Here is a 25,720-nt window from a genome sequence, read left to right as displayed (position 1 = left end):
AGTTACACTGTACTGAGGTCTATGAATGAACATGATTTTGTTTTTATGATTCGTACTTGTGCTCGTCGACAGATTTTCGTCATATTTCACAGAAATGTTGGAATGATGTTTAAAAAGAGCATGCTACAAGTTTTATGGCAAAAATATGTATCTAAATGGGAAATCTACACCGAATTCACCGTACTCACTTTACCTCGTGTTTGCTGGCTAAAATTCCCAGAATATAACAAAAACTCACCACTACATGTAAATGGGATGGTCTGCCACTTCCTGGCCAAGTTTCACAGTTCTATGACAGCGTGCACAGGGCCCGAAAGCAGTTCCGTTGCAAAATAGGTATTGACTGGATTCAGAAGTGCGTGCCATGAGCGGCGACCGCTCGAGCGCTGTGGCCGGTCAGTACAAAGTGGCATTTTTGGAGAGGAAAAACACTATTTTTCTATCGTTTTTCTTCAGTTTTTTAATGAAACCTGCCTCATACATCGATTTTAATTGGAAATATCTATTTTTTCAGTAACTGAGCTACTTATTTTCAGAAAAAATGGCGTTTAAAATTTCACGAAAATCAAATTTCACTTTCAGTGTGCGTGAGTTGCGTATAATGTCGCAACATTTTAGCTTAACTTTGACAGCCACCCTAATTACAGTTACGTTGATGAAATTCTGAGCAGCCACATCATAACAAGCAGTATACATCGTATTTAGCGTACATTTTCAGATTGTATTATGCTGTTAGGCGCTTTAAATAAAATTCTTTGTTTGCCATCCATATGCTGATAGGTTTTCAGAGAAAATTAAGAAAACATACACTATGTTAACACTATTACAAATAAAATAATTTTTTTTCTAAAGGAAATCAAATTAAAATTGAGCTGATATTAATACACTTTTGCTTTTTGTCTGTGTTTGTTTTTTTTCTCTGGCTGGCTGGTAGGTTTTTCAAAAATCTAAGGATGGCAAACAAAGAATTTTCTTCAAGTGGCCTTACAACAAAATGGCAAAATATCAGTGATTCGTATAGCTAGGAAATGTTAGGAGATTATGGCAGACCATCAGTGTGGATTTAGCTTTTTGCATAAACAACTTTCTGATTTGTTTGTCAGTCTGAAGAACCTGATTTGTCTCAGCAAACAAGTGATCCAGTTGTTGAACCATCCCAGACCAACCTTGGACAAATTATAAGTGAGTATTGAAAATTACCTGCTGAACCTGAACTTTATAACAAAGTTAAAACCAGGACTTGGCTCCTAAAAAGTCAAATCACTTTAACCAGATAATGTATAGTTAAGATATCAACTCCAATTAATGGGGGGAATCTCTTGTATTCTCCTTTTCTTGACTTGATAGACTATAATATTTTCTGCAGAAAATTCAAGGGTTTTACATGTGTATTGATGACACCTCCGATTTTCTAAAATGGCCCCCTTGGGACAATGGCCCCCTGTTTTTACATCCTAGAATGAACACTGGATGTAGAAAACCTACATTTGGCAATGTATTTGGTGAAATAGGCAGTTTTAGTTTTCCACTGAAAGCCAATGTAATAGAAAGTAGTTGGTATACTTCCTACCGGTATATCTTGTTGTATTACAGGATTAGAGGAAAAACTCACACAACATAGTGACCCAACTCTGTCCATCTCAACAGCATATGAGTCACTAAGTTTACAGGCTAGAAGTTTACTACCAATAAAACCAAGCAAATATCAACTCACAGATTCTGACATCAGATACTTGGCACTGGCAAAGTCTAAAGTTCAGTCTCTACAAGGCTTTCACAGAGAAGATAATTCTGGAAGGCAGGTTAACTGATGCGCTACAGGAAAAATCACAATTAAAAATGCAACGTGATGAATACATGCAGCAGTATCAAAATGCTGGAAAAGTAGTTTCTACACAGCTTAGTGAAATCAATACACTAAAAACTCAGCTTAAAGAAAAAGAAAAAGTAATAATTGGACTGAGGACACAACTAGAACAAGTATCTGATGCACAATCTGATATTGAACTGCTGAAGAAACTTGCTGAAGAGAGACAACTTGATGAAACAACTGTCACCTCTGGAATGGATGAAAAGGGTGAGTTAAACTAACCTTAATATTGATTGATTGATAAGAACTGGAATCATAAATACAACCACAATTTATTATTTATGTATTTATTGATAAGAACTGAAATCATTAATACAACCAGAATGGACAGTTCATGAGATTTAATTATATTCTGAAAACTGAGTTACCAGTATTGCTATCTGAGTGCCCCTCTCAAGTTTGAAGTAAATTAGAAGTTTCTTGAAATTTCCTTCAAGAGTAAATTAAGTCCTTTTATGTTTTTTTTTGCAATGTTTAAAATTTTCTTTAAAGCCGCAGTAGCTGCAAATTTGGTTTGTGTAAATGTGCTAATTGAAGAAAGTGTAAAGAAGTATCACTGCTTGCTGATATTGACCATGGCAACATGTTTTAACAGGTTAAATGAGAAACTGGTGCCGCACTGGTAAAATGCAACCCCACAGAAATGTGAAAAACACAGTATTTTATGCACCATCGTGATCATCCAAGGAACAAGCATAATTTACTTGAATACACAACACACAGTGGCTGACATTTTGTTGTAGTAAGCTTTATTTTCTGTCACGTGATTAGTTTTTAAAAATGGCAAGAAATCTAAAATGATGTTAAAAACTTTTGAATTTACACGCCACTTTCAACACTTATGACATATGGTACACTTTTTCAGTCTTTAATGGGTCTTAATTAAAGAAAACTCTTGGAAAACCAGATATTTTGAGATCAGTTTATTACAGATTTGCAGCTATTGTGGCTTTAATCAAAGAGAAGATTCTTTCGTCATAGAGTTTAAAATTGGCTTGAAGTGCACACTGATTATCATTCGTATGCTTATTAGTCTCCACGGACACCGACCGGGGGGACTTATAGGTTTGGTCATGTCCGTGCGTGCGTCCGTCCGTCCGTTCATGCAGATATCTCAGAGATGCCCAGGTCAATTTCTTTCAAACTTTGCAAAAGAATAGTACCCTACCTCATACAGATGCACGTCGATTTGTTTCACAATGCGATCAAATTTGGCCGTGTTAGAGGACTTTTTAGTTTACATCTCCATAGACTCCCATGTATAAGGCAGCTCTCCATAGACTCCCATGTATAAGGCCAAGAAAAATAAAAATCTAGTTTCTCATCGTATTCATATTGCAAAAAAGATGCAGTGACACAGTTTTTAGTCCCCACAAATAAAGTCCAGGGGGCTTATAGATTGGGACATGTCCATCCGTGAGTCCATCCGTGAGTCCATCCGTTCACACAGATATCTCAGACACTTTGACAAAATGTCATTTGACCTTTGTGACCTTTGACCTCAAATATACATATTTGTCCGCAACTCAGTAACCACAAGTGCCAAACCTTTCATATATGTATGATGGGACACCTTATGGCGCCACATATTGTACCTAATTAATTATGTACATATCTAATTTTGAGCGAGCCAATAGAGCTAGAGGTCTGATTTTTGGTATATAGGGATAACTTAGCAAAACAATTTCTTTGACAAAATGTCACGTGACCTCAATAACCTTTGACCTCAAATATACATATTTGTCCATAACTCAGTAACCACAAGTGCTACACCCTTCATATTTGGTATGATGGTGCATATTGTACCTCATTAATTATGTGCATATATAATTTTGAGCGAGCCAATAGAGCTAGAGGTTTGAGTTTTGGTATATAGGGATAACTTAGCAATACAATTTTTTTGACAAAATGTCACGTGACCTCAATGACCTTTGACCTCAAATATACATATTTGTCCATAACTCAGTAACCACAAGTGCTAAAACTTTCATATATGGTATGATGGGACACCTTATGGCCCCACATATTGTACCTAATTAATTATGTGCATATCTAATTTTGAGCGAGCCAATAGAGCTAGAGGTCTGATTTTTGGTATATAGGGATAACTTAGCAAAACAATTTTTTTGACAAAATGTCACGTGACCTCAATGACCTTTGACCTCAAATATACATATTTGTCCATAACTCAGTAACCACAAGTGCTACACCCTTCATATTTGGTATGATGGAACATATTGTACCTCATTAATTATGTGCATATATAATTTTGAGCGAGCCAATAGAGCTAGAGGTCTGATTTTTGGTATATAGGGATAACTTAGCAATACAATTTTTTTGACAAAATGTCACGTGACCTCAATGACCTTTGACCTCAACTATACATATTTGTCCATAACTCAGTAACCACAAGTGCTAAAACTTTCATATATGGTATGATGGGACACCTTATGGCGCCACATATTTCACCTTATTAATTATGTGCATATCTAATTTTGAGCGAGCCAATAGAGCTAGAGGTCTGATTTTTGGTATATAGGGATAACTTAGCAATACAATTTTTTTGACAAAATGTCACGTGACCTCAATGACCTTTGACCTCGAATATACATATTTGTCCATTACTCTGTAACCACAAGTGCTACACCCTTCATATTTGGTATGATGGGACTCTTATGACGCCACATATTGTACCTCATTAATTAAGCACATATCTAATTCTGAGCAAGCCAATAGAGCTGGATGTCTGATTTTGTATATAGGGATAATTATAGGATAGAAATTTTTTGACAAAATGTCATGTGACCTTAGACCCAAAATTATCCTATGATAAATCATACCGGTATCTCTTACTGCTCGAGGCTTGAAATTAAAATTATAAAGTGGTGATCCTCATAGATGAACAAAATTCAGAATTGGTGGTCAGTTCCAAATAAATTTTCAGTTCTCAATATGCTAGCCTTTTAAAACTTGTGTCCATTTTAGTTTAATTTTAACATTAATTTCAGATGCTTTTTGACACTTTAAGCTCTCACTTTTAGGTTAAAGCGCAGTGGTCGTCGCGCTGCGCATGCTCCTGAGGGGGTCCCCCCTTGTTGACAACATATCCGAGAATGCAGCATGATGTTACGCAGTTACGGGTTGATTATTATGTTTGCGATATTGCCGCTGATATGGCGGCTGATTTGTCACAAGCATACCAACTTACCAAATCTAACACGCAATAAAAGGTCAATTAATCTAAGTTAAATATCTGCTGAATATTGAACAGTAATTACACACTGGATTGAGATCACATTTGATCATGATTTTCTTGAATCAGTTGAACGGGGCTCGCTCGAGCCATGGAGCTAAACACTTACCCGTACTGCCGTACGCGTGTATATGCCAACAGATTATCAATGACCGGGGTCTGGTCTACGACATCGCCAGCAAGGACGAGAACTTTCATTTCAAGAGGCCCAACAGGAGTACAATTGACAAAAACGCAAGCTACAGAAATCTACAGCTCGCAGAGCAATGCCCGCTGCAGCAAGAAACACTGTTCCGTGGTCTGCATGAACGTCGGTGTCAAGAGAACCGGGTATATGGCGCGCTACACTCGGCTGTGGAGAATCCAACTCCACTAGGAAGTTTACCCCGTTGGTGGGTGCAAACGAGAATTCCGAGTACAGGTATCAAGTCAAGCGAAGGACCTTTCATAGGTATTCTTGTTATATGGGGTTATCTCATTTGAAAGGGGATTCAGACTTACCGGCAATCAGGAGGTACAACAACGAAGTTTGCGGGGCGTAGCACCGTAGGCCTACACTTGCTCGCCGTTCATGGATCTCTGCCATGACCTGTGTACAGGATCTCTCGCCCGGATCTCTCGATACGTCCCTATGTGTTTGCTGCCAAATGCCACGAAAACCCGCTCGTTTTGTCTATTTTGTCCTGTCATTTGACTAATTCTTGCCACGTATTACTAAAAGAAATAAGAAATGGTGATCAACAGTGGGTCGTGGGCAAAGTCATTGCGGGGCCGGTACGTTGTGCAGCTGGTTGTGGGACCGGATTCTCATATATTCGTGTACGTCAACGCGGTGACCTTCTCCCTTATCGAAGCAACAGCATCTCGCGTGTCCTGCTCTGGCTTGCCGATCATGGTCTTGAGTGTAATTTTTGTGTTAGGCATTGTGCTTGTTGCTGGTCTAGGCCTACATACCCGGTATATATACAATGTTTATCATTTTAGTGATGTATTTTTACCATGCTGTACATGGCATTGTGTACAACCAGCGTGACCGTGGCGCGATCAAAGCATTTGTTCACTGTGACTGCATGTGGTAAACTCACCGACATGATGTGAAGAGTGTCTCGATGTTCGTAGCCTTACATGAGTTTATAGATAGAAATACTATACTGAAGTTCGTTTCCGATTTTAATATTTTACTATTGCATGATGTTGAGTCTTACAACAGCGTTAAACAAAGCGAGGGACCACTCCCATCTCACTCCGATTGAAGTTGAGAAGACTTAATATGTTTACAAACATTTATGTTTATCAACAAAAAATCGCGCACGCGCAGCGCGACGACCGCTGCGCTTTAATATTAGACCAAAATAACTTAAACAGACCATCAACAGACAAATATACTGCTGTCTGAAACTTCATAATAAAAAAATTCCCAGCTCAATCACAATGAAGAGATTTTGTCTCAGTCTTTTTGAAATTAGAGATGTAGTATCTCTCTGATGGTTTCAAACTCACAGAAGGTAAACAATGGTTGTCCAGAAGGCCATATTGTATTTCTATTTGGTACCAAAAATAAAAGCTGGTGGTTTTTAGACTCAAAAGTCTATAATTCAGAACAATGTTCTCATGTCCTATTAGCATTGTCTCATTGAAAAGTTTATATTAACAGTATCTCTACTTATTGGTTAAATTGCCTTGTTCATATTTAGAAGTGACTGGTACTTCAGCAGATGATGAGAACATCAAACCTAAAATCACTGAGATTGAGAAAGAGGTAGCACAACAACCTAAGATGACCAGTAGGGAGGAAAGCGAGATGGAGACGGCCACATCAACTCAGCCTGAGATGACAGGAAGGGGTGGAAGTGGGCTGGAGACAGCCACATCAACTCAGCCTGAGATGACTGGCAGGGATAGAAGTGAGATGGAGACAGCCACACCAACACAACCTGAGATGGCTGTCAGGGAGGGAAGTGAGATGGAGACAGCCACATCAACACAAGCTGAGATGACTGGCAGGGAGGGAAGTGAGATGGAGACAGCCACACCAACACAATCCGAGCTGACTGGCACGGAGGGACATGGAATAAAGACAAAAAAGATCACCACAGTAACAGAGCACCAGAAAGGTAACAAAAGTTTAGTGTTAATTTATGTGATATTTTTAAGTATGGTTTGGCATATCAATAAGGAGAACATAATTTATAGAGAAAACATTGCAGTCAACTTCCAATAATTATATACAGTGTTGTGCAAGTTAAGTTTTAACCATGATTCAGTAAAGCATGAGGCAAATGACACTAATTATGAACAGATGTAGTCCTGGAAACTGTCTTTATGGCACATGTGAGGAAACATTTCTGAGTTGTTAAAAGAATTAATTATTATAATAACATCAGAGTTGAAACGAGGATGGAAAATAGAGTATTCAGTCATATCATGGGAGTGGAAGGGATGAGGGTTTTGCATAGAAAACACAAAAGAAAAAAAAACACATTTGTGGGATCCCTTAGTTCTAACACTCCCTCATATGGCATTAATGAACATTCAGTGTACATTCATGAAATGAGAGCCTATTGGTCATTACTTGTCATCATGCTGGTGGCATGCATATAACTAATGAGGTCTTACTTCAAAGTGAGCTGGTTTTGTGAATTTCCTTGTCTAGTTGTCCAGTGTTCCCTGTGATGTCTGGTGATACAGCGATACCTGGTATAAAGCATTGTCTAGTTGTCCAGTGTCCTCTGTTATGTCTGGTGGTATGGCAATACCTGGTATAAAGCATTGTCTAGTTGTCCAGTGTCCTCTGTTATGTCTGGTGGTATGGCAATACCTGGAAGTAATGAGGAACAAAGTGGCTCATATAGTGATGGTAAAGACAAGGGAAATTATTCAGAGTCCATAGGGCTGAGATGTTTTGCGGTAGAGCATTTTCTGGTACAGAGGCACTATGTGGATCAGATAGTGACAGTGGTGATGAAACCTCAGATTCAAAGTTTGTGAAGGAGATGGTTGGTGGTAGAGCAATCCTAGTTCATCTGGTCAGTATGTACCATACAGTGTTGCGATTACAACTACATGCACCATTTTTGGCTTAAGAAGCATAATTAGATCAAAAACTATATCTTTTTCAGACCCTAAGATACAGATATCTTATACTTAGGATTTCCTGTACTTGCATCGGTATTTCTTGGCTTGGCACATGAGTCTTACAAAAACATTTCTTACTTACCAGCTGTCTTCAAACAAAGCCCTGAATGCCAAAACTACCAGACAGCATGAGTTATTTCATCTATACCATGTGTCAATATTGTGATAAAGTGTTTTGTCAGTTTTTTTAAAGTTACACACCAGTCAAAATTGCCAAGCAGTGTCCTGAATTCTACCAGACTGACACAGCATATCTTGAAATATTTACCTGTTTTATGAATTAATCATAAGCAGAGGTTGCTATATCATTTTTAGCTACTATATAGAAGCTATTTGGATGGGTATACACATCCGGCATCAGTATATATGTATGTATGTATGTATGTATATGTGTGTATGTATGTATATGTGTGTATGTATGTATGTATGTGTATGTATGAATGTCCGTCCACTCAAATATTTTGAGAACTACAGTACTTGCAGACTTGATATTTGTTGTATAGATGCAACATGTGATTATCACCAACTTTCTTTCTTTTGTTTTCTGATATTGTTGAAAATATGCAAATTAGCTTGAAAAAGCTGTTTTTAATAAAAAATCTTCATAATCGCCAGTCAGACAGCTATGATATTTGGTATACAGGTCTCTAGGGATAACCTTACTTAGATTAGTTCAAACTGTGATGAAATATGCAAATTTTTATTTTTCAGGCAATTATTTTAAAAAAAATCTTTGAAAATCTTCTTCAAAACTGCGCTAATGTTCGGGATAGATATAGGTCCCTAGGGATAACCTCTTCCAGATTTGTTCAAATTGTGTAGAAATATGCAAATTTGTAATTTTAAGGCAATTTTAGTCATTTTTGGTCAAAATTTTTTAAAATAAAACCGCTTATTTTATAGCTTTGATGTTTGGTATACAGATTCATAGCACTGATTAAAATAGGACACATTCAAATCACGATGGAAACTACAATTACACTGATTAAAATATGACATATTCAAATCACGATGAAAACTACAATTTTGTATTTTGGGAAAATTTTTGCCATGTTTGGTCAAAACACCTATTTCTCAAAAACTACATGTTTGAAAGCAATGATATTTGGTTTACAGGTTTCTAGGGGTTAATTTAGTTTGATATATTGAAATTGTGATGATATCTTCAATTTTTGATTTGCGTCCATGCATGCATCTGTGCGTGTGTCCATGCGTGCGTCTGTCCGTTCACGCAGATATCTCAGAGATGCCAGGAGTGATTTTATCCAAACTTGGTACAAGGATTACTTCATATGTCATACATATGCACGTTGATTTATTTTGTGATACGATCCAATATGGCAGCCATGCGGCCATTTTTTGCTCATGTGTTCACACACGTGAGCATATTCGATGTCTGTCTGTGTGTGTGTGTGTGTGTGTGTTTGTCTGTATACCCGATATCTCAAGAACTGCTGAAGGGATGTCAACCAAATTTGGTGCACAGCTTCAGGATCTAAATGAATGGCAAGAACTGAAAAGGTTTTAGTAGGCGTGGCTTGGATATTAATGAAGTTATGAAAGTTTTAATTTTTCTGTTGCATGGTTGTCTATGAGAGAGCTTGCACTGACGCCGCGTATGACAAGTGAAAACGATCAACTGTTTGAAGGCGCTGTGAAATGAGCTGGTCCAGGTTGACTACAGCTGGCTCTTGTTTTAACCACGGTCCCTCCGTGTTTCAACCTTGTATTGAACGTTAAAAATATGATATTTTATGACTCATTCAACTCACTATTCAAGATAAAATATCGTTTAGCAAATTAGCTGTACCCCTGGTGATTGATTTATTCTCTCGCTGCTCGATCGCCAGAAATGACTACATATGTTCTCTACCTAGCCTCATGGCATGGCATTATCAGTATCATTCGCCCCAATCCCTAAATATGGAAGTGCTGATGAATAATAACTTTGGGTCAAAGGTATTGAAGTGTCCAATCAGGTTCGTGCACAGAGTCCAAGACCGTGACCTACTTCATGTACTTCTGCCGTGTTTTGATTTTGCTTCGCCAAGAAACGTTCTCGCCATTGTCCATAACAGTATGTTTTCTCTCCTTTTTAAGCATTTTTAAATTCTAACTGTGTCAGATTAAAAAGGGGAGGTTGTTCGTGAAACAAATTCAGGGATAGGCTTTGGTACATGTATCGTTTATGAAATGTGGTACACATGATAATCTGTCAGTGTTGGCAACATCCTGTCAATTAATTACTAATTGACTTGTTGAATGACCTTTTGTAATTTGGGTGGCAGCCCACATTGGTTTTACGTCCTCACCATGCAACTCATCTTTAATCGCCGACCCAATTAATGAACCGGACTCTATCCTTTCCAAGGACTTGTAATCAAATTACCCATTAATAAGTGGGGACTGTGTCATCAACAATGAACATGGATACCAACTTTCAAAGCAATCGAACAAGCTGTTTCAGAGATGAAGATTTTTTGACTGAAAACTGAAAAAATTACCGCAAAAATACAAACATACAAATTTCATCTAAAGTTGTACATACCTAATTTAGAATACCTAAAAGGAACTTACATACCAAGTTTCAACGAAATCTGACCAACACTTACTGAGTTTCAGCAATTTGCAGGATTTTTCCTTTTTTACCTCATTTGCATATTTTTGACACTGAAATGTTTATTTAAACAAATTCGCATCTCCACCCCTCACGAGCGTTGGTCTCGGAAATCTAATAATTGGAGGAAAGGAACGGAAGTTGTTACAAACAATCGAACGCGGTAGAGTAAATTCTAGAACATGACCTGCAGGCGCCCCTACTATGACGGGCAGCGTTCGCACATTCAATACGATCAGCGTTGCCACTCGTTCGCAAATCAACGTTTTTGGGGGCTGGGACGACAATTTTGTTTTGTTCTAGAGTGAGTAATGATTTTGATATGAGATATCAACTGATTACAGTAATCAGAAGGTAAATTTCCTGACGGGCAGTGGTCGGACGTCGACGGGCATACTACCGTGTGCACGTGTGGCAGTGGTGATGCATGTACACGATCACAGGATTAGCGTTGCTACTCGTTCGAAAATCAACATTTTTCGGATCTGGAAATACTGTTTCGTTTGTTGTGACAAAGAGTAGTGGTCTTTGGTGTTGAGATATCGATTGATTACAGTAATTGGGAGGTTACGGGCAGTAATTAGTAGGACCCGCTGGCAGGCATGGCATGCCGGCATGGCAGACGCCGGGGGCAGAAGCGCCGTCGTCTATACGATTCACATGCATTCATCGCCCGTTCTCAAAATTCGAGACAGTGCCAGGGAGGTAGATGAGCACTGCAGATGCCCAAAAAACAGTGTTTTGTTTGTAAAACCCATTCTAGTTCCTTTTTTTTTCTCCAATAGCGAGTTATGCTACAGCAATCAATGAGAAACAAAATGATTGTTTCTGTAACTGCTTGGAAATGTTCTGAATTGGTTAGACAGAAAGAAATATAATATTTTATATTATATATATTGTGTGTGTAAAGTTATTTTCTTGTGTGTTTGTGTGCGCAGTATGATTTATTTTAAACTTTGAAGATTGGCTTGTTGATGTCAGTGTTTCACATAAAGGAGGTGACCGTGGACAATTCACCTTTTTGTTGACCTAGTACCTATTGGCTACCCCGGCCCTGCCCCCAGCAAATTGGCCAAGTACGTGTCCCCTTGAAATGATGTCAGGTGTGGTACCCAGTACACATAATTGTTAAAAATTTGACAAACTATTTCTACACAGTCTTGTCTTCTGTGTTCAACGCAAAAAAATTCCCAAATTTGAAACTAACTTGATGAGTGTAGGCCTACTGGTGAATGTTTTGGTCAATCAGATTTTTGTTCTTGCCCTTGTTAAAATTTAGTTGCATTTAAACAAAACATCAACACATGCTCAAAATATGCTAGAATAACTACAGATCAGTATATTTCAATAAAAGAAAGGTTTGTTGCAGTTTCCCTTTGTCAGACTTGAATCCCTTCTGCTGATGCCATCATGAGTGAAACACTATCCATCATTACGTAATACATGTCAATATGCAAATTAGTTCAAGGTGTATTTTTAGACCAAGCTTTTGGAATGAAACCTAACGGAATTGGAGAAAATTCTAGTTAATTTTGAAAGTCAAGTCAATAATGAACACAAAAATACCAAAATATTCATGTAACTTGAAGCATTTTTTATTAAAATTCACTTATGAACTAAGTTGAGCACATAGGTACTCACAGTCTATGTAAACAGGAAGTGCATGCCAAGAAAAGTATACGGTCGATTTTGTTACTACAAGATCGGTATTTCAATCCTATCATAGAACATGTATTGCAAATGGCTACCCGCTGATGTAATGTACGGTATAAGACAACTAAGAACATTAAAATAAGGGAAATGATTTGAAAAATACGACTTTCAGAACATATTACGTAATATTCTAAAGATGGGCGGGGTCTTTAACGTGAAAAACAATACCGTACCTTTAGACAGCGAACAACTATCAAAAACTAACGCAACGTACGTGTTGTTTACATTCCATTCATAGAGTGTGACCAGCTGCTTCCTAACATGGGCGAAAACATGCGTAACTTGACCGCCTAACTGAAGATTTTCAACAAAATTTCTTGTATATGTTGTCAAAATTACAAAAAATAACGGTCAATTGTTCAAAAAAGTATAAATCTGCGAGTAATTACCCGATTTTGAAACGGTTTGCGTCATTTGAAAGATCGCGAGGTCACGCATGATGGTTACACTGTTATAGCGCCATTGGAGTGATCAGGTGACTATGGGAGGGTTCAAAGTGCAGTATAACAAAGGAATCACGTGATACACACTTGAATTTTTTTCTCGCCACCCAAGGAATGGGGGCACTATTTCCCACAATGCATTGCCGATCACGTACGCTTTCAGTATTGATTAGAATGTTAATGGCTCTACGCGATCGAACGCTCGTGCCCTGGGTGCACCTATACCCAAATATGATGGTAGCTGCTGCGGTTTAGGATTTTTTGATCTTAACAGATGTACATCCATACAGACATAGATACATACATACATGCAGACATGTATATGAGATGCAAATAAATTGATTCAACTTATATACGATAAGCTCTCTTTGGTATACCAAATAAGAGCGAAAAATATGTTGCTATGACAACATTGCTTTTACTAAATTAATCATATTCACACTAAGGATACAGCAATACAACAATTACTTGTGTAATCGATACCACACACGTACAAGCTGAGTTGTTTAAAACATTTAGAGATCTTTTTCACTTGTATTCATTGTGTTGCCATGGTGAAAGGGCAATAAAGCTGAAAAACAGTGATAACAGATGCATCAAGGAGTTTGGCTGTATAATAATCATGAAAGGTCAATATAATTTGTTTAAATAGTTCTTCATATTTCAAAGGTATTTGAATTACTGTACAGTCAGATTATCTACACATATCTGTTGCTGATTCTGTTATCTTGCTTTGACCTATAACCTTTCAGGACAAAACATAAGATCCAGTGACAATTTTTGAACCAAAATTTATAAAGAGTGTTGCTATGGCAACATGATTGTCATGAAATCAAATACACCAGACAAAGACTCTTTCGTTACAATAATATGTTAATAATCAAACATGGTCAATAAACTACACATTAAGGTGAAGTACTACGAATTATGTCAAAATTAGGTTGTGGTGTCATTTTCTTGAAACTTTGCACAAATATTCTTGGAAGTTGTGCAAGTGCAAAAATGAAATAAAAAATGGGGGTCACCACGCTCGTTTCCATGGAAACGGACGTTAAAATGGCGTTGTTCGAAATAAATAAAAATGATATAATTCACTTAAACTAAAGAAAGCAATTATAAAAAGCTTAGCAAATGAGTTAATTTTAATAAATACCAAGACTTAAGATCCATATCTATCGAATGTACAGTTTTCATGATGTTTGTAAAGAAATTTTTACATAAGTATCGATTACAAAATGACGATATCGAAATTATATCACTACATAATTTTTGAACTTTCTTCCTGTTGCTTTAAATGGTGTCATTTTGACCAAACTTGGCGAATAAAATCCTGACACATGAGGGAAAATGCCAAGAGGGTTTGACCGGTTAAGAAGGGCTTGACTACGCAGTTTCTGCGTAGTGAAGCTTCATTACGTATTCATGGTGACCCCTGGCCAGCTGTCAATAACTTTGGGGGCTTTTGTCTTTTGGCCTGCTTTGCATATGCGTCGTTGGACACGACCTACCAATCACCCAGGTAGTCAATTAAACTATTAATTGACTGTTTACCGACCCAATTAACACTATCCAGCAGTATCAGTCATATTTTAATCTCGTGGCCCGGGTGGGCACAACGTAGGAAAGCGTGTATTTCTATGTGTACGTTTCACTTGTGGTGTTGTTTGTACCATCGTGCGTTTGAAGTCCTTGTTTCACCTACAGCATTACCTTCAAGGTGACAGGCTTACTATTAATGTTCAGTATCATTGCACCGAGTTCTGCCCACGGTAAAAAAACACCTGTTTTGCCTACTAATTACTGCCCGTCGCTGCCCGTCCTGAATGTAGCCTATCTATAGCTACAGTAATCACATAAATCATTTATCAGTTTTGATATATACTCCTAAATTGTAAGTTTGATCAAAATCGAGACCACATTCAAGGGCTATGCAGACTGTCCATGTACGCACACACAGTGACAAGAAGGCGGCAAACACCTACTCACCAAGCACATCGAATCGGCGAAAAGAAGCATAAAAAGCTAGGCTCATCGCCAAAACAACGCGCCAAGTGCTAACAAAAACCCATACCAAGCGGCCCTTTTCAGGGCCACCAAATACTCCAAAAAGAGAACTACCAAAAAATACGATAAAATGACATAGAACACACAAACACTTAAAATAAATAACAAAAATCGTACACATAACAAACAACTGAAACACAACATTAAATAAAAATAAAACAATCACAGTAACGTAACAGAAAACATGGCCGTGGAAATAAATCAGCTATTTCTAAAGAAAAGCCGACAACAACATGAAATTCAACAACAACCTATCATCGCTCAAACTATGAAACTCCGAAAAATAGTACTAGGCAAAAGCCTTAAAATTCATTTGGACACCAACAAAACCAAAAAGAATAAAACCACCTCAGGATTTCAACAAATAAAGTCGTATAATGTGACTACGCTACATCGTGAGACACAAACATCGCAAAACCAATTCAAAGAAAAGTCAAATTGGGCTCCACGAACAACAAAAAAACAAAAACTTGAAAGCTATCTGAAGCTGCTAAACTCGCACTTCTAGAGATACCCTTTCAAACAAGGAAACAAAACATGTCGCGTGCCAAAAGAATCGCGATAAACCAGCTTGCAAACAATGGACAAATTTTGGGAAAATAACCCTTCGACAAGGGTCGGTTTTTCGTTATTGTCAACACAAATGATTACGTACTCGAATGCAAAAGGCAATTACGCAACACTCAGTATTATACACAAGCCAGAACAAACAGTAAACAAAGTAAACGAACTATTAATCAAAATGCACGAGAACAAGCACATCAACCAGGATATTTGTAAGTATCTTGATCCAATAAACATAAAATCCGTACCCCGCAGTGGTACTTATTGCCTAAAAATTCACAAACCTCCGCAAAAATCTAAAAGACACACCAGTCAAAACAAAATTTACCGAAGTAAAGAAATATAGAACAAACAAACCGAACCACCAAACGGACTCACAACGTGACCAAAATTAATATACTTGCCTCGCTAATCGGAAAGCAAGACCACTAAAATGCATTAAAATAAATTTTCACAAACACAAACTAAGGAAAGAATCTACACTGCGACTGATGAGAAACCACACTCGGGTTTTGAAACGCAAGCGTCAAAGGGCGACTCTATCAACTTTTGTAACAACATAGGTCCGGCTGCGTCTCGCCATAAGCTTTCCCCACACAAACAAAACATTACCGTACACACTAATCCAAACTTCTCTACAAATATCCAAAGCAAAACAAACATTTCATGAACACAAACAATCGGATAAGAATGTAGGAACACATTTTCGAAACAAATCAAACACAAACTCGATACAAAAACATTTAGGATAGTTAGATGGCAGCCTGTTTCACATTTTTTACATCTCGCTATACTGTCTATGATTCTAAAAATAAAGTCATCTGCCACTTTTTCTGTATACGCGGTTTGGCAAAACTCATCTCTTCAATCGAAAGTCGGGCGATTTCATGGTTCTTTGGGGCACTTAAGTGTACGTCGAGCTTAAGGAATGTAGTTACATTCGCGATGTTTTATTCGAAAATTATTTATTTCTTCAAGGCAAATGCACATAATTTATGCTGTTGGAAATACTGGCCGCTCATAAACAAGACAATAAACTCAATATATGTGCATCTTTACTTTTATTGTCAAAGTACCACCGACACCCACAAAAACCAAATGGTTCAGTCCAGGTATTTGCAACTCTGCCATCCGACTGGTCAACAGGAAATCAACCATAGGTGTCTTTTGGCACGCGTATACGCCAGTCACCTAGGCGACGGTAATCTGCACCACTTATCACCATCGGGAAGGTACTCCTCCCCATATACCACTGGCGATCCCACCCTCAAGGCACTGCGTCATTCGACCAAGCATTGTTATTGTAATTTCCTGCATAAAATTAACAGCGAGGTTAACCGGTCAAAATGTCTTGGCATTTTCTGGCATGTAATACCATTTAGTTTACACTTTAAATAGAAGGGTGTCACCTGCTACTTTTTACGATATCTCCAGTTGAATGGGTAATATGCGTCATGTAAATGGGAGAGAAATGTTAATTTTTCGCTCATATTGAATAAAAACGAGCTTCATAGGGGTCAAAATATGACAAGGCTATAGGTCACATGTATTTCTAAGACACTGGGTCAAAAAATTAGGTAAAAGCGCAATTTCAACAATGACAGGTGATGTTGAATACATGCGCTACAAAATAACCAATTTGCGGCAGGCTGGAGTTAAATCTGCGCAGAAACGTTCTAAGCGTGTGCGCGTCCAAATTCGGCGCCTTTACCTTAAAAGCTGTGTCGTTGATGAAATTTTGAAATGACTATCTTCGACAGAACATGCACTTATTGTGTTGCCATTGTAAAATAATATAAAAATTTATGAGGTATGATAATAAGTGAACCAAAAAGATTGGGTGAATGATTTACTTTTTGATTTGGTTTAATGTGAATCCATATCTGCTTTGAGCTTCAGGATATAACTATCAGGTCTGGTACAGCCAATTGTCACTAAATCAGTTCATTTCTATTTCCGTTCTACTTATCCTGTTTTGACCTTTGATCTTTCAGGACGATGGTCAAGAAGAACTCTGAAGGGTCATCAAGGACACAAGTTCAAAGATGTGAGAGGTCTGGCATTCCACAATGACAAACTTTTGGTGTGTGACAAAGACAACAATATTGTACACATACTGAACCAAGATTACACATGTGAAAAGGAGTTTGGCAGTTTCAGTGGTCAATTTGACAAGCCATTCGAGCCATGGTCCATAGCTGTCTCTCAGGACAACCACTACTTCATCCTTGATAAGAGTAATGTGCAAATAGTTGTTTGTGATCAAAATAATAAAGTTATCAGAATAATTAGCCTGCCTGCAGACTCAGATCCCAGGTGCGTAGCTCTTGTGAAGGGGTTTGTTATTGTCACAGAGGTCAAAGGTCACCGTGTCCTAAAGTACAGCCAGAATGGCCAATATATTGCAGAGATTGGTGGTACGGTGATGGCTCTACACAATTCAGATTGCCCTACTTTGTCGCTGTCAACAGTAGGGATGTCATCGTGGTGTCTGCCTGTAGGAATCACTGCATCAAGTGTTTTGATACTCAGTTCAATTGCCTGTACAAATATGGTCAATACGGTACCGGCGATGGTCAGCTCTACTTTCCACACAGCATTGCCATTGATGGTGCTGACAATGTTTATGTTTGTGATAACATCAATGACAGGATTTCAATGTGGAATAGATGGCCCTGGTTCATGGCCGTGACCGCTGACAGTGATAGAATTGCTGTTGTTAGTGGATGGTACCAGTCCTGGAATGAAATTTTAGTATTTTCTGAGAACACAGAAACACCAAGATGATGTGTAATGTCTAAATTTGATCAAAATATTGAAATTTGTTCAAGAGCTTTGAGGCGCTAATTTTGATCTTCACTCGAACATGACAAAATGATCAAACCACACTGTTTAAATCAACCTCCAAACTAATAATCCGTTATTTCTCACTTTTAGAACCGATATTCAGGGGACAAAATATTCAAAATTCTGTCGCTATATCTCTAGAGTTTGAAAATAATGAAATTTAATAATTTCAGATGCATTGTCCCTGAAAAAATCAAAGAACTTTGACAAGAAATGTATGACAGTCGACGTTGATTTGTCAACATTACAACATATGAGTCGTGTCAAAAAAATCAATATGGGGATTATTTTTCTGCATTTCCAAACAGAATTTTGAATAAAAATATTTGACGTAGCTATCACTTCATGTCTTTGATACAATTATGCAAAAACCTGAGTTGTTTTGGAGAATTTTTACCAAAATATTTGATTCATTTTGTCAAGAAGTGTGTTCTGCACTGCAATCTTACTGATTACAGAACCAATCCCATCACATATCTCTACTCGTAGAGAATGGAGAATCAAGAGTTGTGTTTGTAATATCATGTTTAAAATAATTACCTGCATATCCTCTGTTATCTCTGTTATATGTATGGTTTCAAGTTTTCCTATCAATGCATCAAAATTACGCCGACATAAGTCATTATATCCAACGTTTATACGAACACGATGTTGACCTGACGCCATTGCAATGAACTATGGCAGGGTTTGTGTAGAGGGTACTATTGCACAGCTGCATGCGGGTGCAGTTGAAAGATGGTAGATGAGTAATATAAAGGCCATGGAGATGAAGAAGTGATTGATCGATGAACTCTTCAACTGTTACCAATGAGCAGTAAGGATAATTTAATGTGAGCTTTCCATGGTTGTTTAATTCATATATTGACATTTAAATTTGTATTGCCAAACGAGCAGTAGCATTTTTCCGTTTTGCCTTGTGTTCAATGCTGTGTGTTCCCGAAGTTATACCGTCTGGTCTCAGGGATGTCCGTACAACGCCGGGAACACACATCATCGTGCGCAGGGCTATTATCCGTTCAGTGTGTTCCATTATCATTATAAATAATCCGGAAACTATGTAGCCTGCGTACGTTGCTGTGTGTTCCTGGCATTGTAAGGCCTCAGAAACATACAGCATCATTTGCAGGGTTAGCAACTATGGTGGAGAGACCAGGTATGCACTGTGGTCAAATCAAGGACAACGATAATCATGTTTTCTGTGGCATGATGCCGAGAGGGTCTGTCTGTTCTTTATATTTTTCCCAGACTGCTTTTTGTGATTTACAGGAGATTCGTAAAATTTGGTAAATGCACACAGCATCTAAATCCACACCAAATCATTCAGGGGGTGTAGCTAGTTCACATTCCTGGTGATCAGTGTACACATAATATTTAGCGTTAAAATTTTGCCATAGACTATGAAAGTTACTTTTGAGATACAGAGGTTAGTATTGAACGTGTATAATTTTCATTCGAGACAAATTTACCAAGGTCATTTCAATTTTCATTTTTGTTGGTCAAGTCAATCCAAATATACAACCCCTAATAAAGAGAGTTTGTTAAATATGCAACTCAGTAATTAGCTAAAATAAAATTGTTTAATGACTTCAATGATGTTATATCATAGTATCTTCAATGTACATAGCACATTTTGTCAACATATTATTTAAGCAAATCCAGATATATATCTCTAATTAGGACAGCCCGTTGAATATGCAAATTAGTAACTGGATGTTCTTAAAAACATGTAATCCAACTTTTGATCTCTATAGTTTCTTCAATGTACAGAGCAAGTTTGACCAATTTTGATCAAGTCAATCCAGATATATATCCCTAATTAGAAAACTTTGATAATATGCAGAGTTGTAATTAGCTGTAGTAAAAATGCTAAATGACTTTCAATAATAATTTAACTTCGTTTCTTTAATGTTCATTGCAAGTTTTGTCGACTTTGGTCATGTCATTCCAGATATATATCCCTGGTAAGGAAAGTTCGTTAAATATGCAAATTAGTGATTAGCTGACATGAAAATGCTACATGACGTTCCATATTGTTTAATCTAATATCATCAATGTACATAGCATGTCTTGCCAACTTTGATCTAGTTAATTTTGAGTGAGTCCTGGTTATACTTTCTAGATTGTACTTATCAGATATTCTTTCTGACTATATATTTTAGCATTTTTTTATTGAGTCCGGGGTTCTGATTTAGTTCTTTGTACATTTCATGACGAAGTAGATCTTTACTGCAAATAAAACCATAAGTCTGTCATAAATAATACAAATAAAACAAAATCATGTTTGTTTGTTTTGTTGTATGTGAGTCACATCTAAGACACAGAACAAAAGTACAACTACAGTCTACATGATAGTCAAATGTCACCTCTGATGCGACCACAGCACACCATTCCACTCACAAATTTCATTTTTCGCCTTGCAAAAGGGGGGACACCCCCTCTGGGTTCTCACCTTTGTTCACTGCGCTCAGTTGACGCTCGGTTGCTTCGCTGTCTCGCAGTTCACCTGTCTACTTTTTAAAATTACCTCGCTAGTTTTAAATATAAGGACAACACACTATCTGCCATGTACATAGCAACTTTCACGAACTTTGGTCAAGTCAATCAACATATATAACCCTGAGTAGGAAAGTTTATCAAATATGCAAATTAGAAATTGGCTGAAGTAAAAATGTTTAATGACTTAAAATAACGTTGTATCATAATATCTACCATGTACGTAGCAAGTTTCGTCAACTTTGGTCAAGTCAATCAAGATGTATAACCCTAATTAGGAAAGATCATTAAATATGGTAATTAGAAATTGGCTGAAGTTGACTGATCCCCCACTAGTTACATTGTTACTGATGTTACTTGACAATATTATAAGTAAACATTTGCTGCAATTTCAAAAATATTTCAAAATTGGCAAAAGTAGAAGCAGCGATTCAGACTAACAATTTAATTATTCCTCCTGGCCTAACTGTCATTCACATATGTCTTTACTTTTATTGTTTATTGGCACCTGCAGCCACGAAGCTACAATTTTTGATTCTCTGCAGAATTAATGTTTGACAGTGAAAATTTTATGATCATGAATGTCTATTATGTCATCAAGATGTTATAAGATTTAATTTTGCATCTACATTGTTAAGTAGAAACATTGTTGGCATATTTGATTCCAGGAGATAATGACTGTTCAAGCACATGACTCAGTTGTGTAGTGAACAATATGTATGCAAACAATATGTTCACGTGATCATTCTGTAACAAGTTGTTTGATTGCACATACTACAAAAATTGTTCAAATTTGCATGTGCAAAGGAGCTGCAGTTATGCAATAACAATAAGAAATGAAAATGTTTTAATATTTCTTGTTTTAAAAAGAAGGGAAAATTATAATGATATATGATTTTTGAATTTTTTTCAAATGTAAGCTTTTGAATAAATGTTGGATTCACTCGTAAAATGTTTAACTGATGGATAGACAGCTATATCAAAATAATACAATGGATTAAAGTGAAACAGGAATATGTATTAACAAGTTTGGAGCAACCTCAGAGAATAGCTGAAGTCGGTTGTTTTTTCATTGGCCACATATTCTATGCCAATCATGTAAAATTTCTCAAACTACAAAATTTGAGCAAAACAAAGGAAAATTCCATGTCTGTTTGAGGAAGAAAACAATGTCTGGTACTGCCAGCTTTAATATGGATGAGAAATCTGTCTAATGTCAGTGCTTGTAAGTTGTATACGATGAATATGTAGCTCATGTTAGGTGCCATATAGCTGAATATGACAATATTACAAATTACTCATAAGAACAAGTGTGTAACTGAAAAAGAAAAGCAGATGAGCTTACATTTGCAGACGAAATCGGCATAACTTCACCATCCAATTATCCCAAATTAGCTCAAATCGTGTTGTAAGCAGAAATTCGACTTCAGCTCACTTTTCGTGATGGTCCAAACCTGCCCAAAAAGATGCTGCACTTTTTTCAAACTGTGAAATTTTCTATTTGATTTGATTTAATATAAATCATAGAGCATGTCCTTAATTACATACATTTAACATATTAGCGCCCTTCTTGAATTTACTTTGGATTTTGTAGATGTCTTCTTCATGTAGGTGTCCTCTTTGAGTGAATAGCGGTGACTCAATGTAGCTTTGCGTATTTCTGTATCAAAAGTGGTAATAAATTTACTCTATCATCATCATCGTCTTTATCATCATCATTATTTGCTATTTTGGAAACATTTCATGTTTTCTTGTACATTCTGTTAATTGTGACAAGGAAATCGCAAAATTTAGCACATCCGTGTGATTATATTCAGTTTTCAAATACGAAAAAATCAGGGTTCGTGCGTGTAATTAGGATCGGTAATACATGTTTTTCCCCCCTCACATACTGCATTTACAGTAACTTTTTCATGTGCTACAGTGGATTGACTTTCAGTAAATATAATAGTTTCGGCTAACTAAAACACATGCAATGTACACAGGTGTTTTGTGGGTAAAGTATGAAAATATACTGAGGCACAATGCTGACATAAACACGTAATCGACATAGGTCGATATTCGATTGTATACTGGTCTACCTGTTTCACTGATTCGGAATTACAACCTGCGTGTGAAAATGAAGGTGTTCCATATCGCAGACTTTTACTTTTCGGTGCCAAACCAGTAGCTGGTGGCTTCCGTCTTTCTTTCAAAATTGTCGGAGTAGCTTTAGCAGTTGTTTTTTTTCACAACTCCTCCGCGATAACTTCAATCGATTTCTTAGTCTTGTACAGTCGACTGACAAGGCTGTAGCACCGACTGCAGAGACTTCTTTCGGCTGCTGAACAGTCAGACTTTTTGATAGGGGTGATAGAAACTTAAATAGAGCTTGAGAGCACCCCAAAAAGAAACATGTGCTCCCCGACATACAGCACTGATATTGTGCCGTTAAAATCCTTCGGTTTTACAAGGAAAACATTTCCACAGTAAACACACTCCATTTTCACTGCATGTATCGTTGGAACTAGGTAGTTCGCAAATTTACATGTCAAAGGTTAGGTAACTTTTCTATATATTAAACAATTTCCATTGTTTTCAATCTTGTGAATATTGTTGAGGGTAGCACACTGTAGATCAACTTTTTTAGTATGACATTAGCTTTCGGAGACAGTCTCCTTCATCAGATGTACTAGTGGAATAGACAAAGAAGCAAAAGGCCAAATGCATCGTGGGTAATGGACAATGCCTAAAGGAGGTGTCAATGTGAAACAATGAGTTTGAGCAAAGGTGTGAAAACACTGTTGAATGAGGACAATGGTTGGAACAACTGGGGCAAAATACAGCCAACATAGTTATTTGTAATGTGTTAAAAATCCGTAATCTCGATTGAGTCCTTCTTCGATACAGTCGAAATATTGTATGATTTTGAGTTCTTCAGTCTCTCTGCGGATGGTGCTTTTACTATGGATCTTTCTCAGTACAGCCACACGGAAATCATTGATAGAATGTCCGGCCAGGTTAAAGTGTTCGGCAACAGGTTTATTATGTTTTGTTTCTCTGTATATCGAACTTGTGATTGTTGATGCGTTTCCGCAGTGGCTGTCCTGTTTGGCCAATGTATACAGCGGATGGACATTTTATACAGGTGATAGCATAGATGACGTTACTGAAGTCACAGTTTATATGATGATTGTTTTCAAGTATCATTGGAAGCTTTGAAAGCAGATATTTCTTGCCGCATTTGTATCACTCTCATGCATACAAGAATGGCGTGTTTCTGAAAGAAATTACTACAGAGTCGATGGAAGACTTGTGTAAAATTAAACACACTGTGTACTCTCCTTAAGTTTGCAGAAGTCACTAAATAATATCTCATATTTAGCATAGATGTACAAAAATTAAAAAAAAAATCAAAAGTAAATTAGATAAAGATGTATAAAACCAAATGAAATTAAAGCTGCAAGCAACATTCCCGGGGCCCAAGCAGTTAAGTAATGATCAAGATATACTAAAGTACACACACTAATGATGACATCAGTAAAATTTCAGTTTAAATAGTGTATTGGTTTTGGATACTTAAAAAAAATTTGAACATTATTCCCTGGTTATCATAGGTTTTTGGCAAAATGCAACATGGCCGCCAAACTACATAACTGATCCTAACGCCCTATGTAAACATGAAAGTAAACACACTAATGATTATATAAATGAATTTCTGGTCAAAAGGCTGCATTGTTTTTTTTGCGAAAAACATTTTTGAACAGTATTCAGTGCTAATGCACCTTGGGGACAGATATTCGCACTCCCCATTTTTTGACAATTCTTTTCTGTTCTACCTCTTGTTATTGTTCATTTTGAAAGTCTTCGAGTGAGAAACAAAATCTTTTTTAGTTTTAGTTTCTCGAAATTCAAAAATTTCAATTTCTCCTCATAGATTCAACACAATTATGGCGGCCGTTTCTAATATCGCTTTATTTCAGGCAATCCGTTTCTCTAGTACCAAAATTTGCACGGCAACCCCTAATTTTTATTTTTTTGTTTGGTGAGAGAATGGTTGAAAGTTTCATTGAGGAAATTTAGTTAGAGCAAAAGTTTAAATCTTCAACTTTCGAGGCGCATACTGCCTTAAGATAAACAAATAATCTATTTGATTGGGCGTGAGCACAAAACTTCAGAATCTGACTTTGCAAGTTTGACTTTGACCTTAGTTTATCATGGAAATCACCCAAATGATTGTCAGATTCACATAATTCTCCCTTCTTCCGAAGTAGTATGAATATTATTCAGGGGAGGCGTGCTAAGCTGCAAAAGGCAATTTACCCTCCAGGAAGAAGATCATGTGATTTCCCGATGTCGGACTAATGGCTCCCTTATGCATGATGGGCACATTATACAAGTTTTGCGTTATGATATCTGTAATGTGTCAAAGAGAAACCTGCAGAAAACTACCGTCAATACATCGCAGAGCTTGTCTGGCGCATGCTTTTGGGGTCAAATAATTTAAGCATCTTCAACACAGGCAGTGCCATAATTTTCACTCATTCGGGTGGTTTCGTCAGGTAGAACTGCGTCGAATACTTCATGTACGTAGCAACTTCTTTCGTTTTTATGTTAATTAATTGTAAAAGTGTTTTCTCACTAATTTTTGTTGAACGATTTTGATAATTGTATGTGTGTGTTCAGTTTTTACAAAGTGTTTGTAAAATAAAGTGAATCCCTATAATATCTTTCAAAGAATT

General features: G+C 37.1%; 1 protein-coding gene across 1 annotated transcript; it reads left to right on the top strand.

Moving 5' to 3' along the window:
* The first annotated feature begins 1,771 nt into the window (after window positions 1-1,771).
* On the top strand, window positions 1,772-22,696 carry LOC139134728 (uncharacterized). Its single transcript, XM_070701714.1, has 3 exons — window positions 1,772-2,077; window positions 6,818-7,237; window positions 17,654-22,696. Exons 1-3 carry the CDS (start codon window positions 1,840-1,842, stop codon window positions 18,349-18,351), a joined length of 1,356 nt encoding a protein of 451 aa, XP_070557815.1. The 5' UTR covers window positions 1,772-1,839; the 3' UTR covers window positions 18,352-22,696.
* The last annotated feature ends 3,024 nt before the right edge of the window (window positions 22,697-25,720 follow it).

Source organism: Ptychodera flava, chromosome 1 (assembly GCF_041260155.1).
Source record: "Ptychodera flava strain L36383 chromosome 1, AS_Pfla_20210202, whole genome shotgun sequence".
Lineage (NCBI taxonomy): Eukaryota > Metazoa > Hemichordata > Enteropneusta > Ptychoderidae > Ptychodera > Ptychodera flava.
Note: the sequence above shows the minus strand (reverse complement) of the source record. Positions and strands in the feature narration are given on the sequence as shown.